The sequence below is a fragment of the Schistocerca americana genome, chromosome 2 (genome assembly GCF_021461395.2).
Source record: "Schistocerca americana isolate TAMUIC-IGC-003095 chromosome 2, iqSchAmer2.1, whole genome shotgun sequence".
Lineage (NCBI taxonomy): Eukaryota > Metazoa > Arthropoda > Insecta > Orthoptera > Acrididae > Schistocerca > Schistocerca americana.
The window spans coordinates 539,924,000-539,940,990 of NC_060120.1; the positions used below are offsets into that span (position 1 = coordinate 539,924,000).

The 16,991-nt window shown below is 40.6% G+C and overlaps 1 protein-coding gene across 1 annotated transcript in view; it reads left to right on the forward strand.

Moving 5' to 3' along the window:
* The window catches only part of LOC124596164, a 59,854-nt gene that overhangs the window by 14,883 nt on the left and 27,980 nt on the right, over window positions 1–16,991 (forward strand). Inside the window, exon 2 of the mRNA XM_047135200.1 lies at window positions 2,314–2,616. Coding sequence (XP_046991156.1) covers window positions 2,321–2,616 — 296 coding nt within the window. The 5' untranslated portion in view covers window positions 2,314–2,320. The remainder of the gene's footprint in view (window positions 1–2,313; window positions 2,617–16,991) is intronic.

Genomic DNA, 16,991 nt, shown 5'->3' on the forward strand with positions numbered 1-16,991 from the left:
GAAGTTAAGCTTCTCCCATCATGTTGTATGCTCTAATAACATGGGAGAATGCAGCTGGAGAAATTCGTCAAAAGTCCGATATTTCCACATGTAAACCCCTGTCATTTTCAAGGCACGAACTGTATAATGACCTAAAATGACAGTAACTGTTACTGGTCGAGATATTGGTGGTTTTCGATTTTATCGATCATCGTTCCCTGGAGTTATTTGCAGATGATGGTTAATTGCTTGCTTGTTCAATGGATTATAAAGGGAGTCTCTCACTGTAATGTCGAACGAGTTAGTTTACTCTCATAATGCTTGGCAACAGCGAAAAATAGTCTTTTCATTAGTCTTTCCCACCACTAATTGTTTTTTACGCTCAGTGATTACACTTAACTACAGTCAAACGCATCGATACACACACCTTACACACATTTTTAAAAATTCTATTGAGTAAAAGCAGTTGTCAAGCAAATATGAATATTTCGGTTTGTGCTTGAAGTTAATTTTATTGTGTATTAAATTTTTACTTATAACACACTTCATATCGCAATAAATGATAATTATGACAAACAGTTTCAGTGATCTTGTCGTTAGTCAATTATCATTTAAAGAAAAATTGTACTTCACATCTTCACAAAGCTGTGTCAGCTGTTCTCGCCTCCCAACATCACGCAGAGCAAATCTGTGGAAAAGTGGACGCAACGTCGTTTCTCTCATGACGGCTGATCGAAATTGGTTTTAATATTTGTTATTCCCCTCATAGATTTCAACGTATAATACGATATACCGTAGGCAGCAATGCAGTTCGGCAAGGTGGACTTCGTTTGCCCGCTCTCTGCTACCGTGCATGCGCAGTTCTTATCTCTCCACTGCTCCGTCTCTATGCACGGAAGCCCCGTCTTATGTGACGCGAGCTAAAGTAACATTTCAGTGAAAGGGAAAGCCGTCCATATGGCCAACAAAAGCGCGCCTGTTTGGCATACGGGCATAGTGCTGAAAGTATAAAAAAAAAGTGCCTGTGATTTAAGCAAATTATTCTCGCTTACGTCTCATATTTTTTATCAACCCAAGACCTTTTTGAACGTCTGTCATGGTTTCTGTTGTTGTGGTCTTCAGTCCAGAGACTGGTTTGATGCAGCTCTCCATGCTACTCTATCCTGTGCAAAGTTCTTCATCTCCTAGTACCTACTGCAACCTACATCCTTCTGAATCTGCTTAGTGTATTCCTCTCTTCGTCTCCCTCTACGATTTTTACCCTCCACACTGCCCTCCAATACTAAATTGGTGATCCCTTGATGCCTCAGAATATGCCCTACCAACCGATCCCTTCTTCTAGTCAAGTTGTGCCACAAACTCCTCTTCTCCTCAATTCTATTCAATACCTCCTCATTAGTTATGTGATCTACCCATCTAATCTTCAGCATTCTTCTGTAGCACCACATTTCAAAAGCTTCTGTTTTCTTCCTGTCTAAACTATTTACCGGCCACGTTTCACTTCCATACAACGCTACACTTTATACAAATACTTTGAGAAAGGACTTCCTGACACTTAAATCTATACTCGATGTTAACAAATTTCTCTTCTTCAGAAACGATTTCCTTGCCATTGCCAGTCTACATTTTATATCCTCTCTACTTCGACCATCATCAGTTACTTTGCTCCCCAAATAGCAAAACTCATTTACTACTTTAAGCGTCTCATTTCCTAAGCTAATTCCCGCAGTATCACCCGATTTAATTCGACTACATTCCATTATCTTCGTTTTGCTTTTGTTGATGTTCATCTTATATTCTCCTTTCAAGACACGGTCCATTCCCTTCAGCTGCACTTCCAGGTCCTTTGCTGTCTCTGACAGAATTACAGTCATCGCCGAACCTCAAAGTGTTTATTTCTTCTCCATGGATTTTAATTCCAACTCCGAATTTTTCTTTTGTTTCCTTTACTGCTTGCTCAATATACAGATTGAATAACATCGGGGATAGGCTACAACCCCGTCTCACTCCCTTCCCAACCACTACTTCCTTTTCATGTCCCTCGACTCTTATAACTGCAGTCTGGTCTCTGTACAAATTGTAAATAGCCTTTCGCTTCCTGTATTTTACCCCTGCCACCTTTAGAATTTGAAAGAGAGTATTCCAGTCAACATTGTCAAAAGCTTTCTCTAAGTCTACAAATTCTAGAAACGTAGGTTTGCCTTTCCTTAATCTATTTTCTAAGATAAATCGTAGGGTCAGTATTGCCTCACGTGTTCCAACGTGTATGTGTCATGGTAGTGCAGTAAAAAGGAGGAGGAGCCAGTTACGGACGAAGCGTGTGTTCTGCTGCAGGTGAAGCATGAAGTTCTGGACGGTGACGTGCGTGCTGGCGGCGCTGGCGGCGGCGTGCAGCATTAGCGCCGCCAGCGCACCCCGGCGGCCGCCCTCGCTGACCGTCAGCAACGCCATCCTGCGCTCTCTGGCCCGCTTGCCCAGGGCCGAGGCGGTGCGTCGTTTCCGCAACCTCGTGCTTGGACACCAGCGCAACGCTATCGATGACGCCATCATCCAGCTGCTCGAAGAGCTCAGGTCCATCATCCCCGAGCCCGTATCCATTTCTCACGTCGACGTCGATCTCCAGTCGTCTATCTTGGAGTAAGTGCAGTTTACAGTTTTGTGTGTTCTGTGGATCACATACGCACCAACTTGTCACGATGTGAAATGTGTCAATAGGTTTACAGGTAAAAAACATTTTCTCTGTCGAAATACGACTACGTACTGGCCATTCACGTAACTGGATTTTTTTTAAAAATCTTGTCTACAACAAAATTTGCTAAATGCACCCACACCATATACACACACAGAAGTGACAAAAGTCGTGGGATATCTCCTAATATCCTGTCGCACTTCCTTTTGCATGGCATAGTGCAGAAACTCGACATGGGATGTACCAGGTGTGCCGGTATGAAATGACCGTTAAGATACAAATGTGTCAATACGGAACATTTGTTGTGAACGAGCATTAATTTTTTTTTTTTTTTTTTGTTTGGTTGGTATGACATCTGTCAAAGATATTTAGTATACATCAAGTCATTGAACAAACAACATAATATGTTTTCATCGTGTTAACAATGTCGAATTTTGTACCAGAAAATGATGATTTGTGGAAAGCAGAATTTTTTGTTTTAATTTGAAAAAAAACTGCTGCAGAGTCGCGTCGAATGCTTGTCGAGGTATATGGTGATCATGCTCTATCAGAAGCAACATGCAAAAGATGGTTTCAACGGTTCAGAAATAATGATTTTGATGTAAGAAATGAAGAACGTAGAAGACCGCCAAAAAAGTTCGAAGATGCCGAATTGCAAGCAATATTGGATGAAGATGATACTTTGAGTCAGATGAAAATGGCAGAAATGCTAAATGTTGCACAACAAACAATTTCTGACCGTTTGAAAGCTATGGGAAAGATCCAGAAGTGTGAAAAATGGGTGCTACATGAAATGAATGAAAGACAGATGGAAAACCGAAAAACCATTTCTCAAATTTAGCTTCACAGACATGAAAGGAAATCAATTTTGCATCGAATTGTTACTGGCGATGAAAAATGGATTTATTTTAAGAATCCTAAACAAGAAAAATCATGGATTAATCCAGGACAACCATCAACATCGACTGCAAAACCAGATCGATTCGGCAAGAAGACAATGCGGTGTTTGGTGGGATCAGAAACGTGTGGTGTATCTATAGCTTCTAAAACCTGGTGAAACTGTGAATACTAATCGCTACAGACAACAAATGATCAATTTGAACTACGCATTGATCGAAAAAAGACCAGAATGCGCCAGAAGACATGGCAGAGTAATTTTTTTACACGACAATGCACCTGCACACAAATCAAAACTGGTTCAGGATACAATCAAAACACTTGGCTGGGAGCTGCTACCCCACCCGCCGTGTTCACCAGACTTGGCCCCTTCCGACTACCATTTGTTTTCATCAATGGGATACGCATTGGCTGGGAACACTTCGATTCCTACGAAGAAGCCGACAATTGGGTGTCTGATTGGTTTGCTTCAAAAGACGAACATTTCGATTGGCGTGCTGTCCACAAATTACCAGAAAGGTGGTCAAAATGTATAGAAAGCAATGGTCAGTACTTTGAATAAAATGTTTTTACTTTTCAATTCAAAATTAGTGTTTCATTTTCACAAAAAACGCTCATTTCATACCGGTACACCTGGTACTTAATAGATCAAAGACCCCTGGAGAAATATTGAGCTTTGCTGTCTCTAGAGCTGTCCATAAATGCAGAGGTGTTGCTGTTGCAGGATTTTGTGCACGAAATGATCTCTCGATTATGTCCCGTAAATATTTGATGGGATTCATGACGGGCGATCTGAGTGGCAAAGTCATCTGCTCGAACTGTCCAGAATGTTCTTCAAACCAATCACAAACGTGTGGCCCGCTGACATCGCGCATTGTCATCCATGAAAATTCCATTGTTGTTTGGGAACATGAAGTCCATAAATGGTTGAAAATGGTCTCCAGGTAGACAAATATTGACTGGAAATGACTATTTCCAGTCAATGATCGGTTCGTTTGGACCAGGGGACGCAGTCTATTTCCTAAAAACAGGGCCCACACCATTAAGAGCCACAACCAGCTTACACAGTGCCTTGTTTACAACTTTGTTCCATGGCTTTGTGGAGTCTGTGCCACACTCAAAACATACCATCAGTTCTTAGCAAGTGAAATCGGGACTTATTTGACCAGGCTGTCGTCTAGGGTCCAACCGACATGGTCACGAGCGCAGGAGAGACCTGCAGGCGCTGTCATGCTATTACCAAAGGCTATCATGTCGGTTGTCTGCTGCTATAACCTATTAACGCCAAAATTTGCCGCACTGCTGTAACGGATACGGTCATCGTACGTCCCACATTGATTTCTGCGGTTATTTCACGCAGTGCTGTTGTCTGTTAGCACTGACAACTCTACGCATACGCCGCTGCTCTCAGTCGTTAAGTGAATGGCTCTGAGCACTATGGGACTTAACATCTGTGGTCATCAGTCCCCTAGAACTTAGAACTACTTAAACCTAACTAACCTAAGGACGTCACACACATCCATGCCCGAGGCAGGATTCGAACCTGCGACCGTAGCAGTCCCGCGGTTCCGGACTGAGCGCCTAGAACCGCTAGACCACCGCGGCCGGCCGTTAAGTGAAAGCCGTTAACTAATGCGTTGTCCGTGGTGAGAGGTAATCCCTGAAATTTCGTATTATCGGCACACACTTGACACAATGGATCTCGGAATATTGAATTCCCTAACGATTTCCGAAATGGACTGCCCCATGCGTCTAGCTCCAACTAACATTCTGCGTTGAAAGTTCCCGTTGTGCGACCATAATCACGTCCAAAACCTTTTCAGATGAATCATCTGAGTGCAATGTTTTCTCCACTAAGGTACTGCCCTTTTACACCTTGTGTACACAATGCTACAGCCATCTGTATAAGTGCATATCACTATCCCTTGACTTTTATTACGTCAGTGTAATATCAACTCAGGAATTCCTATATGGGGTAGGAGTTGTCAAGTACAAATAATTTTATTTTGTACAACTTCGTAACTCACAATGGAGGTCGCCAAACGTCTGTATTGCTGCATACTTTGCTACTTCCTGAGCAAGAGTAAGAATAAGATTAAATATAGTGGAGAATATTTTTGTTCCTAGTGTTATACTAATGAATATTACTATTATATTGAAATTTCGCAGCAAACATCATAAGAGAGCAAATGCACCGAGAAGCTGTAGTTGTTATGCCTATATTTTTAAATGGCTGCCTACATGACGTTCGCAAATGATCACCTGATATTATCCTTACAGCAAGTTTATTAACAATGAATAATTTGTATCTCAATGGAATTGCACCAGCAAATTATTCCGTATGACCTCACTGAATGGAAGTGTGCAAAATAACCCAATTTTCTAATTCCTTCATCATCAAAATCAACAATTACAAGTGCAGAACATTTTGGTGAACTCAAGCATTTGAGAAGATCTAGACTATGGGATTTCCAATTAAAATTGGGATCCCTTCCCTTTTCCCAGGCTGTATTGTCACTGATGACTATACACTGGCTGACAAAAATACTGAAACACCCAGGAGGGGAGGAAGGAACGAGACGAAACTTCATACGCTGAGATCGTATGTGACGTTACTTCAGTGATTACAATATCGAGTCAAATTGACAAAGAACTTGGCAAGACAAGCCCACTTATCCGTATGATGTTGCACCCACTCTCATTGCTGATTCAGTTGGGATACATGCATTGTGACGGAGTTGATGTCAGAAATGGTCCCACACGTGTTCTGTCAGGACAGCTCTGAGGATCTTGCTGGCCCTGGGAGTACCTCAACATCATGCAGGCAATTCCTACAGACATGTGTCATCTGAGGACGAGCATTGTCACGTTGGAAAATAGCAACACGAAAAAGTCACCTGAGAGGTAACAATTGAAGACACACGATGTTCGTGACGTACCACTGAGCCATCCGAATTCCCTCAGACACTACGATGTCCTAAAGTCGTAAGTAACGGCTCCACACGCTATGATGCCAAGAGTAAAAATGTTGTGCCTCTCAAAAACATTAGAAGAATGGCGCCACACCCTTAGTCCCCGCCATACTCGCCAACAGTGGCCATAGGGGTAGTGTAGAACCGTAATTCATTGATGAACATAATGCGATGTCATTCATCAGCAGACCTTGCTCCCTAGTTGCAGCACCACTCCAAATGCAGTCTATGTGTGAGACCGTAGTACCCCAGTCCGTCTGCTACTAGTCTTTGACAGATGTTGTGAGATAACACAAAATGTTGCAGAGCATCCATTACTTGTTCTTGGATGGCAGGGCAGTTGTGGAGGGATTACATAGTGCTTGGCGCGCATAGAAAGTAATCGACCAGAAAGTTGACAACGATTATGCCTGCCCTCCCGTTCTTATTCAGTTAAACATTGGGCTACTAACACATCCAAATGTCCCACAAATCTGGATATTATACGATTCAACTAGCCAGCCAGATGGAAACCTACAATGAGGCCCATTTCAAACTCTGTAAGGTGCTGATAACGCCATCTCACATGAGTAGATGGCATCTCCACGTCATTTACAGTTATCACTCCCCGTATATACCCTACGAGGCTCGGGAATAACATTACACACGAGCAACGTTAATGCATTCTGGTAGTCATTCTACCTGTCTCAAAGAACTGCTACTCTAATCATTTACATATCCACTAGCGGCGTGTATGTGGACGAAGTTACACTCAAATCCGACCTTTCTTCCAGGTGCTTCACTTTTTTGTCAAGCGGTTTTTTTTTCCATGTCAAATGATAGGCCATTTACCGAGAACCAATAAATAATAATTCAAAATTTTTCATTTACTGCTTAAAGCTCTATTTGGCTTCATTATGAGCTTGCATCCTTGAAACCCACCTGGAATAAAATTAACTTTTCCACTGCATTAGAACGCATTTTGAAAACATCGATCATGCAGAACCCAGCGGAATTCTTCACACACACACACACACACACACACACACACACACACAATGTACATTCAGTGTTTCTACACTTTCAAAAAGAATGAAAGTAGCACACAAATGCTTGCTACAGAACTTACATTTGCGCGTCATAAGTAATCACACGTTCGCGACTGGACTTCGAACTTTTTGCTGAAGGGAACATAACGTGATATTTTTATGTAGTCTTTCAGATACACGAGTTCACAGTACGCAGTGAGATGCGTGATAGTCGTTAGTGCTGATGTTTATTAATGAGGGTAGCGTTAGCTGCAATCCTACTTCCCACAGGCGACACGATCGTCTAGAATAAAAATTACCAATCAAAACTGTAGTCATCAACTCTCGGAGAGACCTTGATAAAATATCCGATTGGTGCCAAGATTGGCAACTAGCTCTTGTCATAGAAAAATGTAAAGTTGGGAACTTAACAAAATGTGAAACTGTAGTTGCCTCGTAGCAGACGATTAAGGAGTTTAGTTGCAGTCAACCTTCTCACAAAAATATCTGGAAGAAACGAAATGTGTAGTGGTCGCATAATATCAGCTGTCGGTAAAGCATATGGCTGTACCTGGAAGCAGCCACAGTTTGCCTGCAAAAAGACGTCGGTTGCAGACCACTTCGATGGATTATAATAGAACACCGAAGCAACCTACATCTCGTTTGCCTAGCAGGAGAAATCGAGCTTAAGCTTGTACAAAGATGACAGCACGAATGAATATAATTTCTTTGAATCGCCAGAGAGTGTAACAAACAGACTCCAGATGACAATGGAGCATGTTTTTCGATTTCATACATGTTAGAATCTGACCATACTTCATCGGAATAACGACACTTGAGGATAACTGCTAAGTCGCAACTGAATTGTAAATAAAAGTACAATACAATTGAGAACTAGATAATCTGATTGAAATAAAAATGCTGAAATTCCTATCTGTCCATAGACCATATATAACATAGACCGCATATGTACCCATCTCTGTCACGTGACTCTGGGCAGAAAGCTGAGTTCCTGTCATTACGCCTTGTGTAAAGTGGAGCTGACAGTTACAGTTTCCCCCATTTATAGCTGAAATCAATCATTGGTTTTGACAATTCGACGAACTGTAGTACGACTTTTACGTATGTAGTACAGTTAACCCAATTTCTCTGAAATTCCTCATACTAAGAAGTGGTTATCATTTTTACGTGTGGTCAAGTTGAGACGTACTGACAGTTCTTTTAAAAAGTGACAGAATGATTGTTCTTTTGTGAATACTTCTTTTTTACGCGGTGAATTCTTGTAGTTCACCACTTCCACAGGAGTGGAAGACAAAATAACAATTTCGAACGCAGCATTACTTTTCTAACGATTCCACAATAATATGAGTGAAATGATTCAGTAACCTCTGTAAGAAAGGAAATTCGTTTATGTACATAATGTCAGGTAGTTACACAAAATAAGCACATATGCTTTCTGACTTTTGCTTAATCCAGTACAGATACCGAAATGATATCAAGATAGGAAGCGTAATACATTACAAAACGTTGATTATACTGGTGTAGTGAGTTAGATATTAATGATATGTCATCTCACAAGCTTAGCCACTCATCAAGTTTTACATCCAAGGACCAACAACTTTCCTAATTTTCAACTTACGGAAATATCTCTGCAAGTATTTTAAAGTAATTTACTTACACAACTGAGATTTTCGTCACTTTACGTGATCTGTAGGGTAAAAAACAAGACTTATCTGAGCATATGTGAAGGTCTTTACTTCTGCATCTAGTAAAAAGCACAACATTTGATCTGTAACATGGAAAAAATGTCATAAATTGTGCACTATAAATGAGTAATGACATACTCTGATTCGTGTTCCGAGTCACGTGAGTTAGATATTGGTTTCAGTAAAATGACGTCATGCGCAGTCTTCGTTATCTATGGTCTGTGCATCTGTCAGACATTTGAAGAAACAACCGAGCGACCGCTATGGTCGCAAATTCAAATCCTGCCTCGGGCATGGATGTGTGTGATGTCCTTGGGTTAGTTAGGTTTAAGTAGTTCTAAGTCCCAGGGGACTGATGACCTCAGATGTTAAGTCCCATAGTGCTCAGAGCCATTGGAACCAAACAACCGAGCGAATAGGCGTAATGGTCAGCATACTGGACTCGCATTCAGGAGGACGACTGTTGGAATCTACGTCCGGGCATCCTGATTTAGGTTTTCCCTGATTTGCCTAAATCGCTCCAGGCAAATGCCGAGATAGTATCTTTGAAAAGGCACGGTTGATTTCCTTCCCCACCCTTGAAACATTCCGAGCGTGTGCTCCGTCTCTAATGACTTCGTTGTCGATGGGACGTTGATCCCTAATCTTTCTTCCTTGAAGAAGAAAGACTAATATCGCGTGGTACCCCTTTCATAATATTACAAGAATATTTTCTTGCTCACTACATATAATTCAAGTAGATATCACGAAGATAACGTAACGTAACATAACATAACAGATGCCAAAGGTCCATAAGTAATTATTGATACCATCTAAATTGGGAAAAAAACCTTGATTTGTTGTTCATTAAGAATATCCACATTACAATGATTTCTTGACTGTAGACCAAGATGTAGAAACAGAAGTAACATAGTTAATTGTGGATTTCTCCTAATTTGCTTCTCTTTGCATTCAAATGCTGGTGCAGTGAGCCTGGTTTAGATTTTTCAACTGTTCAGCTAAATCACTTCACAAGCTGCGACATTGTAGCGAATAAAACAGTGACCCATATTTAGAATACATTTCCTTTTAATTTATGTCTATGGTCACAAACTTTTCGTTTACACATTACTGGTTTCGGTCTATAATGACCATCTTCAGATCTGTGTTTTAGGACACTGGTTTTATAAAACGCAGATCTGAATATGGTCATTATAGTCCGAAATTGGTGATCTGTGACCAAAACGTTTGTGACCATAGACGTAAATTAAAGGTTAGATTAGATTAGATTAATACTAGTTCCATGGATCATGAATACGATATTTCGTAATGATGTGGAATGAGTCAAATTTTCCAATACATGACATAATTAAGTTAATTTAACAACATACTTAACTTAATATAACAACTTTTTTTATTTTTTTGTGTTTTTTTATTTCTTTAATAATTTTTTTTCTTAATTTATATCTAAAAATTCCTCTATGGAGTAGAAGGAGTTGTCATTCAGAAATTCTTTTAATTTCTTTTTAAATACTTGTTGGTTATCTACCAGACTTTTGATACTATTTGGTAAGTGACCAAAGACTTTAGTGCCAGTATAATTCACCCCTTTCTGTGCCAAAGCTAGATTTAATCTTGAATAGTGAAGATCATCCTTTCTCGTAGTATTGTAGTTATGCACACTGCTATTACTTTTGAATTGGGTTTGGTTGTTAATAACAAATTTCATAAGAGAGTATATATACTGAGAAGCTACTGTGAATATCCCTAGATCCTTAAATAAATGTCTGCAGGATCATCTTGGGTGGACTCCAGCTATTATTCTGATTACACGCTTTTGTGCAATAAATACTTTATTCCTCAGTGGTGAACTACCCCAAAATATGATACCATATGAAAGCAATGAGTGAAAATAGGCGTAGTAAGCTAATTTACTAAGATGTTTATCACAGAATTTGCAATGACCCTTATTGCATAAGTAGATGAACTCAAACGTTTCAGCAGATCATCAATATGTTTCTTCCAATTTAATCTCTCATCAATGGACACACCTAAAAATTTGGAATATTCTACCTTAGCTATATGCTTCTGATTAAGGTCTATATTTATTAATGGTGTCATACCATTCACTGTACAGAACTGTATGTACTGTGTCTTATCAAAATTCAGTGAGAGTCCGTTTACAAGGAACCACTTAGTAATTTTCTGAAAGACAGTATTGACAATTTCATCAGTTAATTCTTGTTTCTCAGGTGTGATTACTATACTTGTATCATCAGCAAAGAGAACTAACTTTGCCTCTTCATGAATATAGAATGCAAGTCATTAATATATATTAAGAGCAACAAAGGACCCAAGACTGACCCTTGTGGAACCCCATTCTTGATAGTTCCCCAGATTGAGGAATGTGCTGATATTTGCATATTATGAGAACTGCTTATTTCAACTTTCTGCACTCGTCCAGTTAGGTACAAATTGAACCATTTGTGCACTGTCCCACTCATGCCACAATATTTCAGCTTGTCTAGCAGTATTTCATGGTTTACACAATCAAAAGCCTTTGAGAGATCATAAAAAATCCCAATGGATGGTGTTCGGTTATTCAGATCATCCAAAATTTGATTGGTGAAAGCATATATGGCATTTTCTGTTGAAAAACCTTTCTGGAAACCAAACTGACATTTTGTTAGTACTTCATTTTTACAGATATGTGAAGCTACTCTTGAATACATTACTTTCTCAAAAATTTTGGATAAAGCTGTTAGAAGGGAGATTGGACGGTAATTGTTGACATCAGATCTATCCCCCTTTTTATGCAAAGGTATAACAATAGCATATTTCAGTCTATCAGGGAAATGCCCTGTTCCAGAGAGCTATTACACAGGTGGCTGAGAATCTTACTTATCTGTTGAGAACAAGCTTTTAGTATTTTGCTGCAAATTTAAATCACTTCACTCAATTCTTTCACCTCTCGTTGAAAACCATGCTGGACTTAAATTTATCTGCTGTGTGTTAACATCATTTGTGACTGCATTTTTCTGCAGTATATTTTTGTTTGTAACTTTTACACTAGTAATGCCACTCTGGCCTAGATAGTCATTATACTCACACCTTGCATAGCAGTGATAAGAACATAAATTGTTGTAACTAATCAGTCAACCTCCAGAACTTTATAAAGTAAGTACATGAATTTTTTAATAAAAATATCTACACTGCTTGTTTTATTTCTTTATTTACAATAAAGTTTCTGGTACTGCCAACATCATATCCGCTGAGATTAAATTTTACCGCCATGTAATATCTTTGGTGTATATGAATGTCGCTAAGTGCAATTATCACACTAATTGACAGTATTTCTGTGTCACTCTTCGTACAGCGTTTTGCGAATAAAGTTGTTCGGTATTTATGTGTATTGCCTGTATTGTCAAACCACATCCCAACAGGTTATGCGCCCACAATATGCGAACGGCAAAACGACTTTCTTCGATTAGACAAAAACTTAAATTCATGAGGTTAAAAGAGCGGGAATTATTTAGTTCGTTTTCACGATGGATATGGCGCATGTGACTGCTGCATACGGAGTTCGACTAGAAGCGCTTTCAGGGGATAATCACGACATATTGAGAATACAGTTCGAAGCACTACTCATCGAAAACGACACTTTGGATACGTATCTAGAGACATATTGCAACCTGCAATGTCTGCTGAAGGTAAAGTGGTCGCTGCTGTAGAAGCTGCATACAGTGCGTGGCCAGTGGTTAGAGTTGCACTCTACCAGAACTACGGTTCGATAGTTTTGGTGCACTACATAAATGACGCAATAAATAGTAGGGTTACCAGTAGTATTGGTAGCACCGGTAGGTAAAGAAACATAAATGAATGTGTAAGACAGAAACTGAGACCCTGCGATTTCTCTCTCCCTCTCTTTTTTCTGTGTGGTTGTTTGTTTTGTACATAATTAGAACACATTGTGTATTTTATATCCTTGCATAAAATAATTGTGTTTTATAGGTTATAAAAATTAGTTGACAGAGTAACTTCTGCCCTTTTATGTAATTGTAGCAATTACTTTTGATGCAAGTGCAGTCAGTAGTAGAGCAAAGAGAGCGACACCCAACTCTGCATTGTTTCCAAATTTATTCAAGATGGCGGATCCAAGATGGTGGCGATAGAAGTGGCAATGTCACAATGACGGCATGGCAGGAAGTTCAAATTTTGGTGGGAAAACAACACATTTGGTCTACCTCCATTACCTTAACTCCCTCCCCTCCCCCATCCACCCTCCCCTCACCAAGAAAATCGCGGGAAGTTCAAATTTTGGTGGGAAAAAGGTCGCTTGGGATACCTCCACTAACCTAAGAAAAGGGCGATAATATTTTGGTTATTTGGGATACCTCCACAAACCAAAGTCATCCGAACACTGCCTATTCCTTGGAACTGGCGGGAAAAGAGCTCATCCTGTGCTGGGCTGCTGGACAGAATGAACTAAGTCTTTCTTTTTCATGCAGTGTTTATTTAACAATTTGAGTTGTCATAGGCGTTCACCTTGGGGTCCAGCATCAAACTGACCTCATACACAGTACTGCCACCAGAGGGCTCTGTCGCCCCATCGCGATCTGGGGCAAAATGGCGAGAAAAGGACTCAGCCTGTGTCCTACTACTGGAGAGAGGAAAGAGTGTACTTTATTTATTTTCAGTGGGAAGTTGGAACAATTTATTTAGGGATGGTTTCAAGTAGTTTATTTATTTTTTATGCTGATACAAAACACTCACCCTGATGTGCACGGGGTCGCACTCGTAGTCTACAGATCTGCAAACTGCTCGTAAATTACCGAAATAATTCAGTACACTGCTGAACAGATACGCGAACAACTCGTAAAATGTCAAAATAATGCACATAAATTGCTCTGCAAACACACTCACTAATTATAAGCTGTCGAAATAATGCATTGCGCAGCCTACAGACCTGCAATCTGCTAGTAAGTCACTGAAATAATGCATTACACTGATGTATACACACGAAAACAACTTGTAAATTGTCAAAATAATGCATGTATAACGCTCTGCAAACACGCTCACTAATTGTAAACTGTCGAAATAATGCATTACACAGCCTACAGACATGATCACAAAATAATGCCGTACACTGATGCACAGACAAGTTCACTATGCATAAAATTGGCAAAATAATGCTTATATAATGCCCTGCAAACACGTTCACTACACTGAAACAGCTGGTATAACGCAGCGCACAAACACTCATTGCATGTAAAAGCGCTTTCGGAATGTCATTAAGAAATTCTACTGCGACGTATCAGCAAACTGTTCCCTACTGGGTTCCAAGGAGGAATAATAACTGGATGCATTCTTCCTAACGATCCTGACGCAACAGCCCAACCCACATGCGAGACGCCTCTGGCCGTGCACATGTTTACACAGCCACCACGGCTGACTTGGCTTTCATAGCTGTGGGTCCAGCGCCGAGTGAGATGTTTGCATAGCAACTCACTCTCTCAGGCGCAGCTGAAAGGTTGTCAGTGTTATACTGACGTCTTATGTCTATGTAAATAAGAGCCAAAAGTCCCTCTCGGAAATAGTAATGTGTCGCAGAAATAGTTAATGGATGCTTTTGTTGTTGTAGGAGCTTTTGTGGTGTCTCAGCTTATCTGCATGGAAATCCTTGCCCTAACAGGACCCGTTTACGGAAATAGTCCAAAATAACACTGAACGCATTCTTCCTGATGGTCCTAACGAGTAATACCATGCAACCTTTCCTGGAAATCGCCGGCCCCTGTGGCCATGCGGTTCTAGGCGCTTCAGTGCGGAACCGCGCGACTGCTACGGTCGCAGGTTCGAATCCTGCCTCGGGCATGGATGTGTGTGATGTCCTTAGGTTACTTAGGTTTAAGTAGTTCTACGTTCTAGGGGACTGATGACCTCAGATGTTAAGTCCCATAGTGCTCAGAGCCATTTTTTTTCCCTGGAAATCGTGACGTCCTGCTTTCAACATATGTCTCAGAAACGGTGAAAGCTCTCACCACCAAAAGTCTTCAGCATGCATGTGCACGCTAGTGAAAACACCATTAATCATAAAAGCATTCTTGTTGTTTGGAAAGAGAGCACTGTCTAAGCACAGACGGGAAAATCAGAACAATTACGCAAACACCATTCGAAGCACTCTCCTGCAGAAGAGAAAAATGGCTGGAATTTTCTATGTACTACAGCTGTTGGTCTGGAGATGTCCTAATGCCACAATAGTGGATGAGGGACAGCATCCCACCAGAGATGGAGGATCTGCTTCAACTTGTCTTTGAAAATTTGAACAAAGAAGAAGACATCACATTAATCTCAGAACTTTCCATAGACACCTTGCTCCTATATTGTTCGAACCAGTTCATAGAGGTTCCTATGACCCAGCACAAACGATGTCTTGTGAATCAATGGAGTATTCTGATTGGCTCTTACTGAAGATGAGACTTTCAGTGGCAAAACTATTTTGTACAGATCGCCATATTGCACTGACAGTTAAACCTTGTGAAAGATGTCTACAGATCATGAAATACAGGGAGACACTTCCTCAATTACACTGCTCTGCCACTGACGACAGAAGCTTGAATATTTCAGTATGAGACTGATCTCCATCCCGGCTGTACATCACAACATACTGTGTCGATGTAGTAAACACGCAATTCATATCCTACACCATACAAAATCATCACTTCTGCATCCTGCATATAGCTAGCAACCACCAGACACTCATACGTATACTACAAAGAGAGATAAGATAAGTACATGGATCGTATATAGTCGTCGCAGCACCAGATATTTCCTGCAAGATCGGTAGGTCACCCACCGCAGCCGACGGTCACAAGTCATATGTCCCGCACACACACTGCTCTGATGCGTGACCAGAGCAGCCTCAGTAGATTGAGGCCAACCTCCGAACTGTTGTATAAAGGCTGGGTCGGTTTCCCTCAGCACAAAGGCGTTACTGTTTCTGACCCTGATCTACTTTGCTTTCTTGCTTTCTACGTCCATCTCCAAATTCCAGAATTACAAGAACACATGTATTTTCACATGGTCTGCCAGAATATCATACCATCTGCGTGATACTTCTCGAAATCAAGCACATAGCAATATGCTACTGGTCACTTGCACAGTATAGTTCCAACGATGTAGACTGGAAATTATTTCTCTAGAAACCCTAAACTTTAGCGAGGTGCAGCGTGCTGTAAACCACTGGGTAACTAGAAACTTATCCCATCTGCGAAGATCTTTACATGAAAACTCGAAAGAATAGAGGAAACTGATATTTCCATTCACGAATACTGATGTCGGTGATGTAACAGATTCCAAATCATTCGTATAATTCACAAAATCAACTAATGTGCTTCTCTTGTCTAGAGAACCAGCAAACATGACATTACACCCGTTTTCCACCTGCTAGATGCATACACCACAAGTGATGATGCTCTCTCAACGAAATGAAGGTGGGAAATGTGCATAAGCAGTCAACTGGACAATTTACATGGGAAGGAATAATGGTCCTGCGCAAACACACATCCATACTGAATGTTCTCAAATTTCCACGGGGAATACATGCTATCACGAACGTTGCCCAACACATAGTGAGTACTGATTCACTATCCAGCCTTCTAGAGGGTGATAGGGTTAAATCAGCTACATTCCTGTACCCCAACCGGTCTTTCCATTCGGATGGCTCCTACCGTTAGCTGGAAACATGAATCATTCCGCCATCAAG